This window comes from Protopterus annectens, chromosome 11.part0, assembly GCF_019279795.1.
Source record: "Protopterus annectens isolate FY-2018-M chromosome 11.part0, PAN1.0, whole genome shotgun sequence".
Taxonomy (NCBI): Eukaryota; Metazoa; Chordata; order Ceratodontiformes; family Protopteridae; genus Protopterus; species Protopterus annectens.
Window position 1 is genome coordinate 631,202,595 of NC_056745.1, and position 16,470 is coordinate 631,219,064.

Below are 16,470 nucleotides of genomic sequence, written 5' to 3' on the forward strand. Positions count from 1 at the left end.
TTAGTCAGAACATCTTTATTAAAACTACCATTTTTTGGAAAAGCAAGATCGCTGTCATCTTTAGTAAGGGTGATCCACTGATCTAAAAACATACAACTGTCCGGGGACACAAGATAAAACATATAACCAGCTGGTGTACCTTTTTCTGGCTCATTTATTTTTTCCGCACTCGCTCCCATTTTCACTCAATAAGCTATACCTGTTTAACACAAGTTTAGCTAAGGCATTATAAAACGCCTTGTTACCCCACTATCACTCAATAAGCTATACCTGTTTAACACAGGTTTAGCTAAGGCATTATAAAATGCCTTGTTACCCCACTATCACTCAATAAGCTATACCTGTTTAACACAGGTTTAGCTAAGGCGTTATATAAACATCTTGTTACCCCACTATCATTCCTCCTTTTATACATATGACGCCAGTATTTTCCATATTAACCCCACTCTCACACTGCGCATTCAAAGCAGAAAAGAAATGCATGTCACTTACCTTAAAACAACTGAATGAGAGAAATCATTACTTGTCAGACATAAAAAAAAAAAAAAATATTCATATTACTTTGAAAGCAGACAGGGACAGAAAAATGAAAGAAATACTACAGTAACAGAAAAATCTGTCATGGGCCCTTTAGCAGTATTTCGTTCAGTTCCCAACTGCTGCAGCTTGCTCTTAATTCAGATCCGAGTGACGGCAGCAATTAAGTCGCACATTACTTTAAAAATGAAGACGAATACAACTCTTTCTCTCTTTCAGTGGTTTTTATTAACTACAGTGCACACGTTTGGGAGCCTCATAGAAAGTACCAGGGAGACTCCCAGAACAAAGGAATAAGCAAGCTTATATGCTGGTGATATTGCTGACAGTACAAAAATATAAAACTGAACCAATTAGATTATTATACAGGGCAATTAACCAATCAAAGGTTTACCCGTAAACATAAGACAATTCACATCATCATATCTCTAGGCAGAGAGAGGAAATCAGATATACTTCCATAAAAGGCAAGGTTTCCTGCTTTCAGGCAGACTCTTGTTTGTTCAGTATTTTTCCATTACTCATAGTTCAGACTTCACAGTACTCAGTACATCTTAGTTCATACAAACTGTCACATACTCAATTCCCTCGAACACATGCTTTTGGCTGTTCATATTCTACATGACTTAACCTCTGAACAAGTAAATGTCCTGAATAAAGGTCTGTCGTTTATTCCAGCAATGAAACCAGATCTTATTGACACTATTTTAGATGTGAAAATGTTTCCTAGGAATACTTCATTAAAACTGCTTTATCCTGAACAGGACAGGAATTGTGTGTCAGGGTTTAAGAAACCTAGTTCCTTTGTACCAGACATACACTCTGCATTGAACACTTTTGTAACTTTTTGTGAGAATGAGTTACGGCAGACTCTGTCATGATTTTAAGCATTCATATTACTGTAAGAATATGCTCAACAGAATATTAAGGTTGAAATTAATTCTGCTACAAATATGTAGCATAAATAAGGTCTAAAATAAAACTTGCTTAAATGTAGAAATGGAGTTTAGCAATATGTGATTAGCATCCATACTAAATGACTGTGGCTTGAAAAATAAGGAACTTGCTTAATGGACATGTTTTCATACAGAATCAGCAAAAATGTAAAAGCTGACCTCTTATGTATGCATTACATTGTCAGTAAGAGCAAACATATAAAAACAGGATGTATGTTTTCACATTGTCAGAAAAAAGCTAAAAGCTGGACAGCAGGAAACAATCTGCATCATATGACATTGTTAAGTAAGAAAGTTTGAATTCAGCATTTGCACAAGAACAGACGTTCTCATACAAAGATCAAAATAGAATACCAAAGAGAAATGTGACATTGTTAAGCAAGAATGCTTAAAAATAATATCAAGTCAGCATCTGCAACAGGATGTGCAATTCTCCAAAATAGAATACCATGAGGAAATCTATATGTGTGTGCATGACTAGAACAGTATATAAGATCTGTATTAATTCAGTTATGTTAGAGATATTGGTAGGGACACATTTGTTCCGAGGTAAATGATATATCTATCACATCATCCATGTTCAAGAAGTAACGTAGAACAGTACCTGAAGCTGCAACATTAGTCCGTTTGGTTTGTTATAAAAAGTTATTTGTTACTGCTCTGTGTTTGGTGCTGCAAAATATATTCTCTCATCAGTGTATATTCTGCAAGTTTCTGTATGCAACAGACTGTGAATGCAACTATATCCATCACAGTAAGCATCAGAGTAACAGCACCCAGACTTTAGCACCATAAAATTAATTTTTCAATTACAACTTGACATATGATGAGAATTTAGCTCTTAAAGCTTTACGAGAATCTGATTCACTGGAAATAAGACCTGCAGACAAAGGTGGTGGTATTGTTGTTTTAGATCATATAGATTATGTTAGACGAATGCATGCTATGCTTAATGATGACTCCACCTACTTAAAGATATATAAGTACCAAATTAAGGCATAATGAAGAAAGTTGAATTTTATATTTATGATCTTTAAATGACAGACCTTATTAATAAGGGATTATATGATTATTTTTTGGTTGAACATCCTTTGGTCCCCCTTATATATGGGATTCCGAAGATACATAAAAATGTATATAACCCCCCCCCCCCATGTGAAAAATAGTCTCCAGCCAAGGCTGGATTACAGAACCGCTGTCAATTTCTGTTGAAAAATCTTTATGCCCTCTTCTTAATGACATACCTACTGAGCTTAGAGATATCAAAGTTTTTCTATATGATTTATATGCATGGCAAAATGAATGTAGTGATTTATCTGAATTGCTTTTTGTTACCCTGGCTATCAACTCGTTATTCACAGTAATTCCCAATGATATTGGAGTTGAGAGTGTTAGGATGTTTCTAACAAGGCTGAGTGGTTTGAGCAACAATAGGGTGATGCTGATTTACTCTTTATTGGAGTTGATACTAGAAAATAATGTTTTTGTACATCAGGATGATTTGTACCTGCAAAAAGTTGGTGTAGTGATGGGGACAGCATGCGTTAACTCTTATGTAAATGCCGTCCTTATTCAGTGGGAGTTTGAGTTTGTACAGAATAATAATTTATATTTTGAGAGCTTAGTTTTTTATAGATGTTTTGTGGACAATATATATAATATAATATATTTATTTTATAGAAAGGTACCACAGATAGTTTTGATGAGTTTTTAGAATATTTTCACAGTGCAATGTCCTATTTGGAATTTAAATGTACTTACTACAGCTATCTCATATTCGCGGTTATGGCTTATGGTACATGGCGTGCAGTGTTGGGAGTGTATCGTGTATGGATGTAGGTGCAATTGAAGGTGTTATTGTTTTGTAAGGGTTTTGTGTGGGAGTTTGAGTGTGTCTGAATGTGTGTAAGTGTTGGATATGTTGATGTATGTATATGTGTGATGTTTGTGTGTGTGCGAGAGACTGTGAAATGTGTGGGTGTGTGTTTCCTTTTTGTGCAATCTCAGAGTTAGTATATATAAGTAGGGGGGCCTCCATATGGGGGGTGCATGTAGTGTAGGTTTGTTTGTTTGTGTTTTTGTGTTTGTGTGTGTTTTGTTTGTTGTAGTGTAGGTTGGACAATGTATATGTTGTGTCATGTGTATGTGTTGTGATTGTGTGTTTCGCGATTATGTGCTGTCGGGATTATGAACGTTCGGCTTTATGATTTCAAAATACTGAAATTTGGTATTTCAGTATTTCAAAATTCTAAAGTGAATCCATATATATATATATATATATATATATATATATATATATATATATATATATATATATATATATATATATATATATATATATATATATATATATATATACACATATAAAATGTATTTTTATGTGAGATGAGAAATAATTTAATGATTTTGTAATACTGGTATTTAAATAATGTATTGTGACTTTAAATAATAGGGGATGCTTGTGATGTCATTGAGTTAGATAACTATTTAAGAATGAAGTTGTATGTTGTGATTTGTCTGATGAAGTTCATTGAAGTAAGTGGACGAAAGTGCTAACACAATAAATCCTTTTGGAGTGGAACCCACCACTGTCTTCCTTTTTGTTTTCTTAGTTGATCATTTTTTATTTGGCTTTTGGGGTAGTTAAGATACCCAATACGTAATATTTCACCCTTTTTTATCCTGACATTCCCCAGGTTCTTTAGATATTGCCAATGGGAACTACTGTCCATGCTTGGGGAGCATTATATAAGAACTATATAAAAGTTTGTAGAAGTATCATTAAGAATTTGAACAATTAAAGTTTCATATGCCTGCTTAGACTTGATGAGACAGGATGTTATAGATTTATGTACCCAGACTACAATACTACCTCCGCTAAGATTTTCACGTATGCATTCATACTTAACAAAATCCTTTAACAAATAACATGAAGAATTCCAAGACTCAGTGACAGCAATGATTTTGTACTGATATGTAGCAATTAATACTGACAGTTCTTCAAATTTATTTCCCAGGCCTTGAGTGCTACAAAGGGAACTGTTAACAAGTTCCCTAGATTTTTCACAAATTACTTTGTACTTCACACCTTGTTTTTGTCCAGAAAAAAATCCAGCTGTGAAGTAATTTTACTGGGAATAAAACTTGATCCATACTCATTCAGATGAGTGTTATTCCCTTGAAAATAGTCTTTGATTAGAATGACTGATGAGGCAACTGCAACTCACACTGTGTGGGTTCTGTCTTTCAGCCATTTTGCTATAATTTTTACCACATATGAAATCGATTTTTAAAACAATTAGTGTTTGTATAATGCCAGCATGGAGAATGGTGTTGAAAGCCTTGGCCAGGTCAAGATATTCCACGTGTGGATCTATATTAAATCAGCAAATGCTGATATATCGACCCCATGTAAGTGAAAGCTTACGATCATGAACACTCAGAACAGCAATTTTTTTCCCAGGGAAAAAAAAATCACTGTTTCAAAAAAGAAAAAACAAAAAACAAACTTTAAAACATTACATAAAGTGGGGGGCTTTGCCCCCTGATGTGGGCTGTCTCCCCCACCCCTACTTTAATATACCAACTCTGAGATCGCACTACAGTCACAAAAACAGCAAAATACCGAAGGCGGCCAAGCGATTTCTTTCCCAAATTTGTTTATATACCGTTTTGGCATTTTGCCATTTTGCACTTTCAAGTTCGATCAAGACGCATTCGAAAGAATGCGTCTTCGATCATCTAATAGGGAACCCTACATGCACTGTATGGCCACCATCCACAGCCTCTGCAACCCTTTTGAAAAAATTTATCAGGTTAAATAGGGACTACCCTTCACAAGTTCAAAACTGGCATAGGTTCATAGGTGGGTACTAGGCTATCTGCCCGAAGGCATTTATAAGCCTAGCCAGAATGTGTTGGCTTTTGCCGCCCCCTTAGATTAGTTCCCTGTGCCTCTGTCCAGCAGAGCCACTGAAGTGATCCCCGAGGTAAACTTTCTGTTTCCCATCCACTCGTCAAGGTTTCTTTTGAAGAGTGTTAGTGAGGTGCTGTGCCTAATGTAGATTGGGTTCTTGTTCCAAAGCATGGGAAGTCTCTGGGACAGGAATTTATCCCTCCAGCATGTCCTTTTTATTGTTGTGGTGAGGTTTAGATCCCTAGAGTGTGTAGCTTGATGGGATAAGGTTTTCTTTAGGTGGACTAGTAGTAGTTAAACAAGTACAGTTGTATATAAATATATGTTTTCAGCACACGTCTACACAATAAGATGTACAATTACAATACATTTGTAACACAAGCATATGAATCATGTTGACATTCACAAATGACACACAACCACTTACAAAATCCCAAATAGCTGGGCTGGCAGTATCTCCTTTTGTTGCATTTCTATATAAATCATATTAATATTCACAAATGACATATACTTATTTACAAAATTCCAGCTAGCTGGGCTGGCCATTTCTTTTTGTGATACCCCCCCCCCCCCGGAGAACTCAAGCTAGTTTTCCAACTGACCCTTGAGAAACATTGCTTGAAAGGGATGACTATCTGAGAATAGATTACCCCATTCCCTGTGTTGAGATTCCAGCTACCTTGGCATTCCTAACCAAGTACAATGCTGCACTGTCCTGTCGTATGCCTGCAACCCTAGAGTCCACCATAGTAATATGGGATTTTACTAGCTGGCTCCCTGTAGCCATAGATCTCCCTCAGAATCCTCCTGCCTCCTACTGCCAATATTTAGCACAAGGGCCTCCTTGTCATGGTAAAGTTTCATCATGTTAACATGTTACAGTTTGTGCCCCTGCCTCCTGCTTAGCAGTTCTACCATGTAGTTAACATCAATGACCTTCCTTACCAGCTTGAAGGGTCCCTCCTAAGCTGGCTGCAGCTTGTTGTGTCTGACAGTAATGAGAACCATTACCTGCTGCCCCACAGCATACTCTCTAGCTCAAGCATTCCTGCCATACCAGACCTTTTTTCTGCTGTTGGGCGTCTTTCAGGTTCTCTGTGAGCCTTGTCCTGAAGCTTAGGACATATGCCACAGCAGACTTACCCTCCCACTCATCACAAATCAAATCTGGAGTTCCCCTTACCCTATACATGTCGCCCATACAGCAACTCAAATGGTGAAAAAATTGTGGATTTCTGAGGTACTTCCCTGTAAGTAAACAACAGATGGGGCAAATATTTATCCCACTCCATCTTGAACAGGTCTGCAAATGCCTGTAGCATGGTCTTTAGTGTAGAGTTTAACCTCACCACCAGACCATTAGTCTGGGGATGGTAAGGGTTGTCTTTAGGTGTTTCACCCCACAGTACTTCCACAGACAAGCCAGCAGGTCTGACATGAAATTGGCACATCTGTCAGTCTATATTTCTTTTAGGAAACCTACTCTTCTGAAAATATCTAACAAAGCATTTGCCACCTTTTCTGCCTCAGTGGAGGACAGTACCACTGTCTCAGGGTATCTGGTAGCATAATCTACTACCACTAGGATCTACTTCTTTCCTGTGGAACTTGGGATACTCAGAAACCCCACAATATCCATAGCTACCCTCTAAAATGGCTCCTCAATCACAGGCAAAGGCATCAAAGGAGCTTTCACCTTGTCTCCTGCCTTGTCTACCTTTTGGCTCTGCTCACATGTCCTGCAGTACCCTGTTACATCTCTGGAAATCCCAGGCCAATAAAAGTTCTGCATAATACGTCTCTTTGTATGTTTTATGCCCATATGACCTGCAAAGGGAATATCATGGGCTAGAAGTGCCAGATGGTAGGCTCTGGGCACTACCAACTGCTGTATTCTGTCACCCTCTAGCCCTCCTTCAGGGGTCCAGTTTCTATACAGTAACCCTTTGTCCCAGTATACAGATTCCCCTTTTCCTTGACAATAAGATGCCTCACTAGCTACTTCCCTCAGGCCTTGTAATGTAGGGTCTGAGAGCTGAGCCTGTTTCAACTCTCTCTTTGTAACCCTTCCCAGCTCCCCTTCCATAGGAAGTCTGGTATTCTCTGACAGCAGTGCCTCAATGTCAGCCTGGGTACTACTACTCACCTCTGCCCTTGCAGTCACTCTGTCCAGGTGAACATCAGTACCCACAAGCAGCTGTAGCTCACCTTCAGTTTCACTGCTACAGGGTAGCTCCCTCCCCAAAGTAACCACTTCACCAGTCCTGGATGCAAGTGTGCAGTCTGTCTGGGTCTCCCACAGGCTACCAGACCCACATACTTGTCTCCAAGCCTGACTGTATGTAACAGCATGCACACAAGATACTGCATTATCAAAATCATTCCCCTGTTAGGACATCTGGAAGGATAAACTTAAGTACACACCTACTTGCTTGCTTACTTTTCTACCCTCCCAGTCAAGGTAAACCCTAGCCAAAGGTAATTGGAATGGGGTCCCTCCTAAAGCTCTGACTGTAGTAGACTGCCCAAGCAAGTAGTGCTCCTCTTTAACCATTGTAGGCTTCACGATGATTAGGTCAGAGGCTGTGTCTCTTGTCCTCTTTCCCATTTACTAAGATAGGATATAATTTCTCATGGTAGTTTGGTACCCTTGTCTTGTCTAGACAATTTACTGCTGGCATTCTATCATTCCCATTTACTGGCTGTCCCAACTTTTGTTCCCCACCTTGCCTCTGTGGACATATGTATGCTATATGGCCCCACTGGTTGCATTTAAAACATTTAACCCTTGGTCCTGGACATGTACCTGGACTAGTGGCTTCCCCTGTTACTGGTGGACTTTGTTGGTGTGGTCTGGGCTGCCCACCATGGGTTCCCATAGACCTATGAGCAGCACTGGGTATCCCTTTCCTGTGCAGTGATGCCATGCTTGATAAGTATAAGTCTCCTTTTTCCCCAACTCTTCTGCTGTGTTACATTCTCCTATCTGCTAACCAGATTCTTATTTCCTCATGCAAAGTGCTAAGGTCTTGTTCTGTCACCAAAAGGTATTCCAGACCTTCAGAAGTAGTGACCTGACATCCACTGAACCACCTATGAAAATAAGTGCTTAGTTCAGTAATATATTCACACACACTTTCATCTGCCTTGCGTCTATGGTCACATATTTTTTTCCTATAAGCTTCAGGTGTTAACTTAAAACATTCTAACAAACAATTTTGACCATATTATAATTTAAGCAATCAGTGTCAGACAATTTAGAAATAGCAGTTACAGCTGTACCACATAGTAAGGGGGTCAGGAACTATACCCAGAGCCCTTGGTCAACATTATACTGTTTGCATATCTTTTCAAACATATGAATGAAACTATCAAAATAATCCCCCGCTGTAAATTATGGAAAAAAATTACTGACCTTTGTTGCTTCTGGGGGTCCGTTACTCCCTCCCCATTACCTCCATGACCCTGGTGAAGAGTCAGCATCTCCTTTTCATGTTGCCTCTGCCTCTCATTCTCCTCAGTTTCCAGACATCGCAATTTCTCATTTTTCTCAACCTCCAGATGTCTCAGCTTCTCATTCTCTTTGGCTTCCAGGCAGCTCAGTCTCTCTGCTGATTCTATTTCCAAGCGTTTGGTCTCCAGTTCAAATCTCTTTAACTCCAGATGGATTTTTAAGTCCTCTGTGGAAAGGTTGAACTGTCCATTCTCTGAGAATTGCACATCTCCAAGGCCAGTCTGGTTGTCCTCCTGATTGCTGGCCTGTGATGCAGCTGTGCCCAAAGCTGCAATAATTTCTGCTTTAGTCAGGTTGGCATGCACCAGTCCTTTAAGCTGGCATATCTCAGCCTAGTGGCTCCTTGTCACCTTGCCATACTCATCTGCTGACATCCTTGCCTGCTCTCCCTGCCTAATTAAGCTAACAAAAAAAAAAACAATTGTGATATGAAACTCTGAATGTTCACTGTGTGGCTGACCGAGAGTACAAACACCTTCCTTAGTGACCACTTTATAGGCTACAAGAATTCAATATCCACACCACTGAATCCTAATTTGTGGATATCCCACCACTTCAAACCAATTAATATGTGATTTGGATATCTCACCACTACCCACCAATTAATATGTGATGCCCCAACACTGGCCCAGTAATCAAGGAGCCTCATTCCTCACCACTGGCAACATTGGGGGATGTACACACTGGGAGGATGACAACTACACATACAGTAAAGTGCAATTTCTCTTAAAAGCATACAGAGACCACATTCAGTCTGGGTCTGGTTTCTCCCTCTTTCTCCAGATCCCCAATAAGATTCCCCACTGACACAGCTATAGAGTTGAGATCTCAGCTGAGTGACCAAGCCAAAACCTCTTGCATCCTCTCTGTCCAACCAGTGCTTCATGTCCCTGCCCAAGTAGCTGACACATGCACACTCTTGGAAATTTGATTTATACACACATACATACACACTCCTGGGAAAGTCTGGCACATGTTTACTAGCTATGCCCCCTTTGCCCAGACTAAAAGGTAGTTATCAATGCTACCAGCCAACTCCTTATCAGCAACTTTAAGGCTTTAATAAAAGGTATCCAATCTTACTGTGTAATGTTACTTTTAATCCAAATGTTAGTCTGACCAAGAGCAAGGCTATTAGGAGTGGCCTGCACAGTGGTACCAAATAAATATGCAAGTTCTCTCAGAGCTTAAATATGGCTCACAAATATCAGCCACAAAGATAGGTTTAAATTTATTTAATAGTAAATAATAAAAGAACAAGATAATACTAAATATGTATTCACAGTGACATTAGAGTTCAAAATCCCAGGAAATATTTAAACTAACATTGCAGGAGAGTCTCAATTAAACAAAGAAGACATCTAAATGAATCTTTACTATATTCCTTACTGAATCTAAAAGAAATTACTGTACTCTAGTAACTTACTATTACAGCAAGGCAAGTGTGTTGAATGGATCTCCTAACTGATGTTGTTGTCAGGACAAAGACAGATACAAATGCACAGTCCCTCTCTCAGAGAGTTCTTAAATTAATATCAAATATTACTGCTGGGATACTTGCAGAATGACATCACTTTTTATCACCTGACTTCAGTTCCCAGGCTCAACAACCATTGCTAGAAACTGCTAGCATTTAGCATCTCTCTGTGAATGCACATAGCCTTCAGATGTTTGCAGCTGCTGGAAGATATAAAACAATAAAACACTTACAAAACAATGCAGAAGGCTCCCTAGTTTTAGACATTCTGTCTCCTTACTGCACTGAAACTGAAAGATAACATTTCTTGTTTATGGGCCAGGAATAAAGTACTTCAATCTCAACTATTCTTATGGTTTGCAAGTTAATCTTCTCTGTTTCAGCCTATCCTGTTAAACAATTACAATAGTATATAAAAATATCTGTTCAGCACACATCTATACAATATGACATACAGTTCTAATACATTTGTAACACAAGCATATGAATCATGTTGACATTCACGAATGACATACGACCACTTATAAAATTCCATATAGCTGAGCTGGCAGTATCTCCTTTTGTTACATTTCTGTATAAATCTTATTAATATTCACAAATGGTATATACTTATTTACAAAATTCCAGCTAGCTGGGCTGGCCATAATTCCTTTTGTGACAGACAACAAATATCAGTGCAGAGGTTTTCCACCATTTTTAGTCTTTTATTTGATACCATGGAGTACCACAGACACACCTTCTTTGATGTTATTAATATAGTTATCATTTGGCAGAAATTCATAATCTTTAAGGAAAATAAATCACATTTTCTCGGGTCTATATCATGAAATTGACATCTAAAAATGTCGACTAACATTTTTTCGACATGGAAATGTCAAACTCTAACTTTCCTAAACGGCCAAATCACCGATTTCTTTCTGAAGGAAAGAAATCGGTTGGCCATTTTGTTGCACCTGCCCTTTCCCCGACTGTAGTGCAGTCTCGCAGTTAGAATATTTTGTTGGGGGGGATGTGTTGGAAAGAAATCGTTGATTTGGCCGTTCGAGTATGTTGGAGTTCGACATTTTTGTGTCGAACAAATGTGAGTCAACATTTTGAAATGTTGATTTTGTGATATAGACCCCATTTTCTCAAATACTGAGTACCCCATTTGTCTCCATTATCATTCCCAGCCTCTGTGCTAACCAAGCATGTAAAATGCTGTTCCACAATGCTTCTAATTAAACAATGTTCAAGATATTTACAGAAACATGATATTTATGCATAATGCAGATTTTTTATTACTAAACAAGTGTAAATATCTGCAATGTGGTAGCAGGTGTATAGAATTAACTGTTATACCTTTTTTCAGAGTTGTATAAACTTTCATTTGATATCATGAGGCATTATATACATTGACATCTCCTGGGTCAAGTTATTAACAGAAATAGTATGTCAGATGTTGATAAAGTGACATGAAACCATCACACTTTCTCACTTACTGACCACTCCATCTTGGTCAGCAGCCATTACTGACCCATGTGTTAAATAGTCCTATGAGAAGCTGTTCTAGCATTCTATGTGGTTATTCCCTAAGATAGTTACATAAAATATGCAAATATGTAATTATAATATATTTGTTTCTGAACAAATAAATAAATACAAAACACTGGTAGTTAGGCACCAGGTAGCAGGGAGAAATTTCCTAGCATTTATATAAGCTTTCATTCGATTCACTGAAGTACATATAAACTCCTTCTAAATCAAACCTTTACCAGAAATATTGCTATATCTCATAATCATAACTGGCAAAAATCACACACTCATTTATTGACCATTCCAATTTGTCCACCAGCCATTCCTGACCTGTGTGCTGAAATGTCCTGTGGAAGGCTATTCCACCATGCCATCATGTAGACACTGTCAGAGATATTTACATAAATATGCAAATATGCAGAGATATCATATTGACTGCAGAGTAACTATACATATCTGCAATGTGGTAGCAGTTAAACACCAGTTAGTAATGAGATGTATACCAGCATTATGCAAGCTTTCTTTTAATAACACAAAATACCACATAAACTCCTTCATGGTCAAGTTACAACCAGACATATTAATATATTCCATTTTCATAGTTGGAAAATGCTTTCTCACTTATTGATGACTCCATTTGGGGCAGCAAACATTCTTGATGTGTGTGTGCTCAGTGGTCCACAGAGATGCTCTACCTCAGTACTACAATGTGCACACACTGGCTAAAATGTTTACATAAAATATGCAAATATAATTAAATATACATTTCTAAAGAAGTAAGAATATACACTAAGTGGTGATAATTGGACAGTAAGCAGCAGTGAAAATATTCATGTCATTATATAAGATTTCATTTGATACCATGAACTGCCATATATACTCCATGTAGGGCAAACTAGTAATACATGAATTAATTTATCACATATTCATAAGCTGGAATGAATGAAAATAAATCATATTCTCACTTACTGACCATCTACTTTTTGTCTGCAGGCATTCCTGAACATTTGTGGTTACCCAGCCTTTGAAATCCTGATCCATGGTGCTTCCAAGTGCCACTGCCTATCAGTGTGAATTTTGTTGTTGGTGTTACTCCATCTCAGAAATATTTACAGAAATATGAAATGTATGCATATGTAATGTTCAAATAAATGTAAACATCTGCCAAACTGTGCTGTTTCCATGTTGGTTATCAGTATAAACTTTATCCAGCATTATGCATGCTTTCATTTGATACCAAGGATTACCAAAACATATACAATTTATTTACTGACAGGTTTACCTATCTACTTTTGGTTACTGGGAAAGTTTGACAGGGTAGGAACACATTTTCAGCAGTGGTCTTGAGAGAGAAGGATATAGTTTATCCTGATGTTAAGCAAGAACAAATATAGCTTTTGGCTAGGAAGAAGGGAGGGTATTGTCCTGATGGTCAGGGAAGTAAATACTGTGGAAAGAAATAGCCAGGGAATTGTTATGGCTAGGCTTGTATAGGGTCGATAGCCTAGTACCAACCTATGAACCTTATGGATAGAGGTAAGGAGTTCTAGGACTTAGCAACATGATATGAGTACAGACAATGCTCAGCAGATTTGGTAAGTTTGTGGACAAACAGGAATTGTTGATCACTGGATTGTAATGACCAATTAGGAACATAATTGCATAGAATGTTATTTATTGCCAGACAAGAGGATGAATTCTGGATAATTTTATTGGTGGTAAGAAGCTGTGTATATGTTAATTGATGGGGTATTTCTAGGCTTTTTAATGCTCTATAGTGATGAGTTCTGAAACAAGTATTTGCTGGAAATTTAGTAGCTTCAATGTAGCATTGTTCGAGTTTTGATTTTTGTGATGCCTGGAAGTTAGTAAGGATGGGAACACTATAAAAAAGTGTGGGAGGTGATAAGTGGTGGCATGTGTAGCTTTATTTGCATATGTGAGAAAGTTTTTGGCTCTATAAAGCATCCACATTTTTGATGAGTTTTTCTTATGCAATTTTGTATGTGTAGGTCGAATTTAAGATTATTCTCCACTAACATCCCTAATAATTAAATAAATTTACACAGAGAGGAAAATCCTGAGCATCTCTAAACAATCCTTTCTTGGTTTGTGACTTACTGTGGAATTGATTGGTAAGAGAAGTTTTATTTGAATTTATATTATATTTGTTATCACTGTTTTTCACTGTTTGTAGGTAGGAAGGGACTGCTTGTTAACAAGATTTACTTTGATTCAGATTTTGTTGTTTTACCTTTAATTTCACTGTTGGGATTTACCTTGATTCATATTTTGTTGTTTTACTTTTAACTTCACTGTTGGTTGTTAGAAAGGGATAGGTTTTAGACAGGCAAGCTCTAGCCAAGGGGCCTAGACAGCTATAAATTTACACAGAGAGGAAAATCCTGAGCATATCTAAACAATTCTTTCTTGGTTTATGATTTATTTATCTTTATTGTCAAAAAGAAGTGCTACTGCGAGCAATAGTGAGCAATGTATAGGAATTACAACTTTTGTCTGGCTTATAGAACTTGTATGGTCAGAACAACTTACTGTACTTTATTTAGTTATATGTTGCTGGTGTGATATGTTGTCATAGACGTTGATTTAAGTTCTCGCTGAATTCTCTGGTTACTGATTTTGATCTTTTCTTTTGTAATATTGTATTCATTTGAAGGTGAATATTGATTTCTTAATTGAGTATGCAATTAACGATTTGCTAATGCACAAATATCTTGTACAGTGTAATAAATGCTATGCATATTTAAAGGTAACAGCTGATAATACTGGTGATCTGTGTTCCTCATGTCAAAAGTTGGATGAGTTGCTTACCATTGTTGGAAGTAAATCTAGACTTAATGATTATGATTGTACTTGTGCAATTGGCATGACTTGGAGAACTGTTGTTTCATATACTAATGACTGGACTGATGAACTAAATGTTAGGCATAGAACAAATAGAACACATTTAGGAAATGATGCATCTATTTTCTGCAAAGATCATTCAACCCCTAATAAACAAGATAATGCCACTGACAACTCTGGAATTCTGGATGCAAGTACTCAGCAATCTGAGGATTCAGTTTGTTCAGAAAGAAACAAAAAAAGAAAGAAAGGAAGAAGTTCACAACAAATAACAAGGAAGAAAAAGAAATTGAGTAATGACTGTAAAGGAAAGAGAATACATAGTAAAAAGGACACTGCTTTGTTATGTAACACACAGGTTACAGCAAATTATAATATTTTTCTATCAGAAAACCTTCAGTCTACAAAAAAGGCATCATCTTTCCAATGGAGAAGGTAGAAAAAAGAGACAAGGGGCAGGTGAAAAGGAAGAAATCAAAATTGAATGTGGAAGGATTGAAGAACATTACTGTAAAAAAAAAAAAAAAAAAAAAAAAAAAGAGGAGAAAGACAGATGTTGACTACATGACTCAAGCTGTGAATTTACAACACCAGTTGGATGAGAATTTAATTCACAATGAAAACAGTAGGATTAATAAGACTAATAGTGATGAAGATCTATCCTTCGTAGCAATTGGTAGAGCAGATATTACCATATTAGAAGCTGAAGACTCTTCAAAGCTATTCCTGCAATTGGAGATTCAGTTATTAGAGGAACTGATGTGTATATTTGCAGAGATGATAATGAACATAGAATAGTGTTATGCTTGCCAGGAGCAAAAATAGAAGATGTGAGACAAGCCTTAGAATGCCTTGATGTAAGGAAGTATGGCTCTGTTTTTATTCATGTTGGTACAAATGATGTCACCTGCAAGGATTTTCTGACTGATAGTAGGGAACTGAGAGCCCTCTTACATAGTATAGCTTGTACTGGTGTTAGGACGTATTTTTCACAAATCACCTATAGAAAGGATAGTCAGGTCACTGTGAATGAAAAAAAGTTTTGGGGGAAATACCTACATGGAAAAAATGTCCTGTTTTAAAAATGGAAATGTGTAGATCATCTGAGCCTTGTTTTGGGCACATATGTGTTGAGAAAGGATGGTGTGTATTTGTCTAGATCAGGGAAGAGAATTTTTGCAGCAGATAGTTTGCAATATCTGACGAACACTAGGCAGGATTTTTGCCATATCGAAAATTTAACAGCCCACAGATAGCAACATTTGATGCCTCTCTGATAGTTGTTAATGCTAGGAGCATTAATAATAAGTTTTTTTTATTGGAAAATTTGCTATGTTCCCGCAAGATTAATGTTGTTATTATTTGTGAAACGTGGTTAAAGAACAATAACTGGAAACCAGTTCTGTCAGGCTGTAAATGTTTTTACTGTAACATACATTGTAATAAAAAATCAGGTGGAGGTATTATGATAGGGATTAAAGATAGCTATGAGACCTGAGATTATTACATGTTCAGTGATTACACCAACACTGTAGACTGTGTAACTGTGACAATAAAGGCAACCCTGGAACATATAATAATTGTTGGAGTATATAGACCACCAAAGTCAAGTGCAGATGACCTAGAGGAATTCATACATTTCTTACATGAAATACAGGAGGGAAGAATAATATTAGATGAGGACTTAAAT

At 37.3% G+C, this 16,470-nt stretch overlaps 1 protein-coding gene across 4 annotated transcripts in view; it reads left to right on the forward strand.

Annotated features, from left to right (window-relative positions):
* The window catches only part of SHISAL1 (shisa like 1), a 2,302,250-nt gene extending 2,289,166 nt beyond the window's left edge, over positions 1 to 13,084 (forward strand). For all 4 annotated transcript variants that reach the window (XM_044088089.1, XM_044088088.1, XM_044088092.1 and 1 more), the window contains one exon: positions 12,909 to 13,084. Coding sequence is in view for 2 of the 4 variants with exons in the window: in XM_044088088.1 (XP_043944023.1) it covers positions 12,909 to 12,943 (35 nt within the window). In the remaining 2 variants the exon portion in view is untranslated. The remainder of the gene's footprint in view (positions 1 to 12,908) is intronic.
* Positions 13,085 to 16,470: the final 3,386 nt, after the last annotated feature.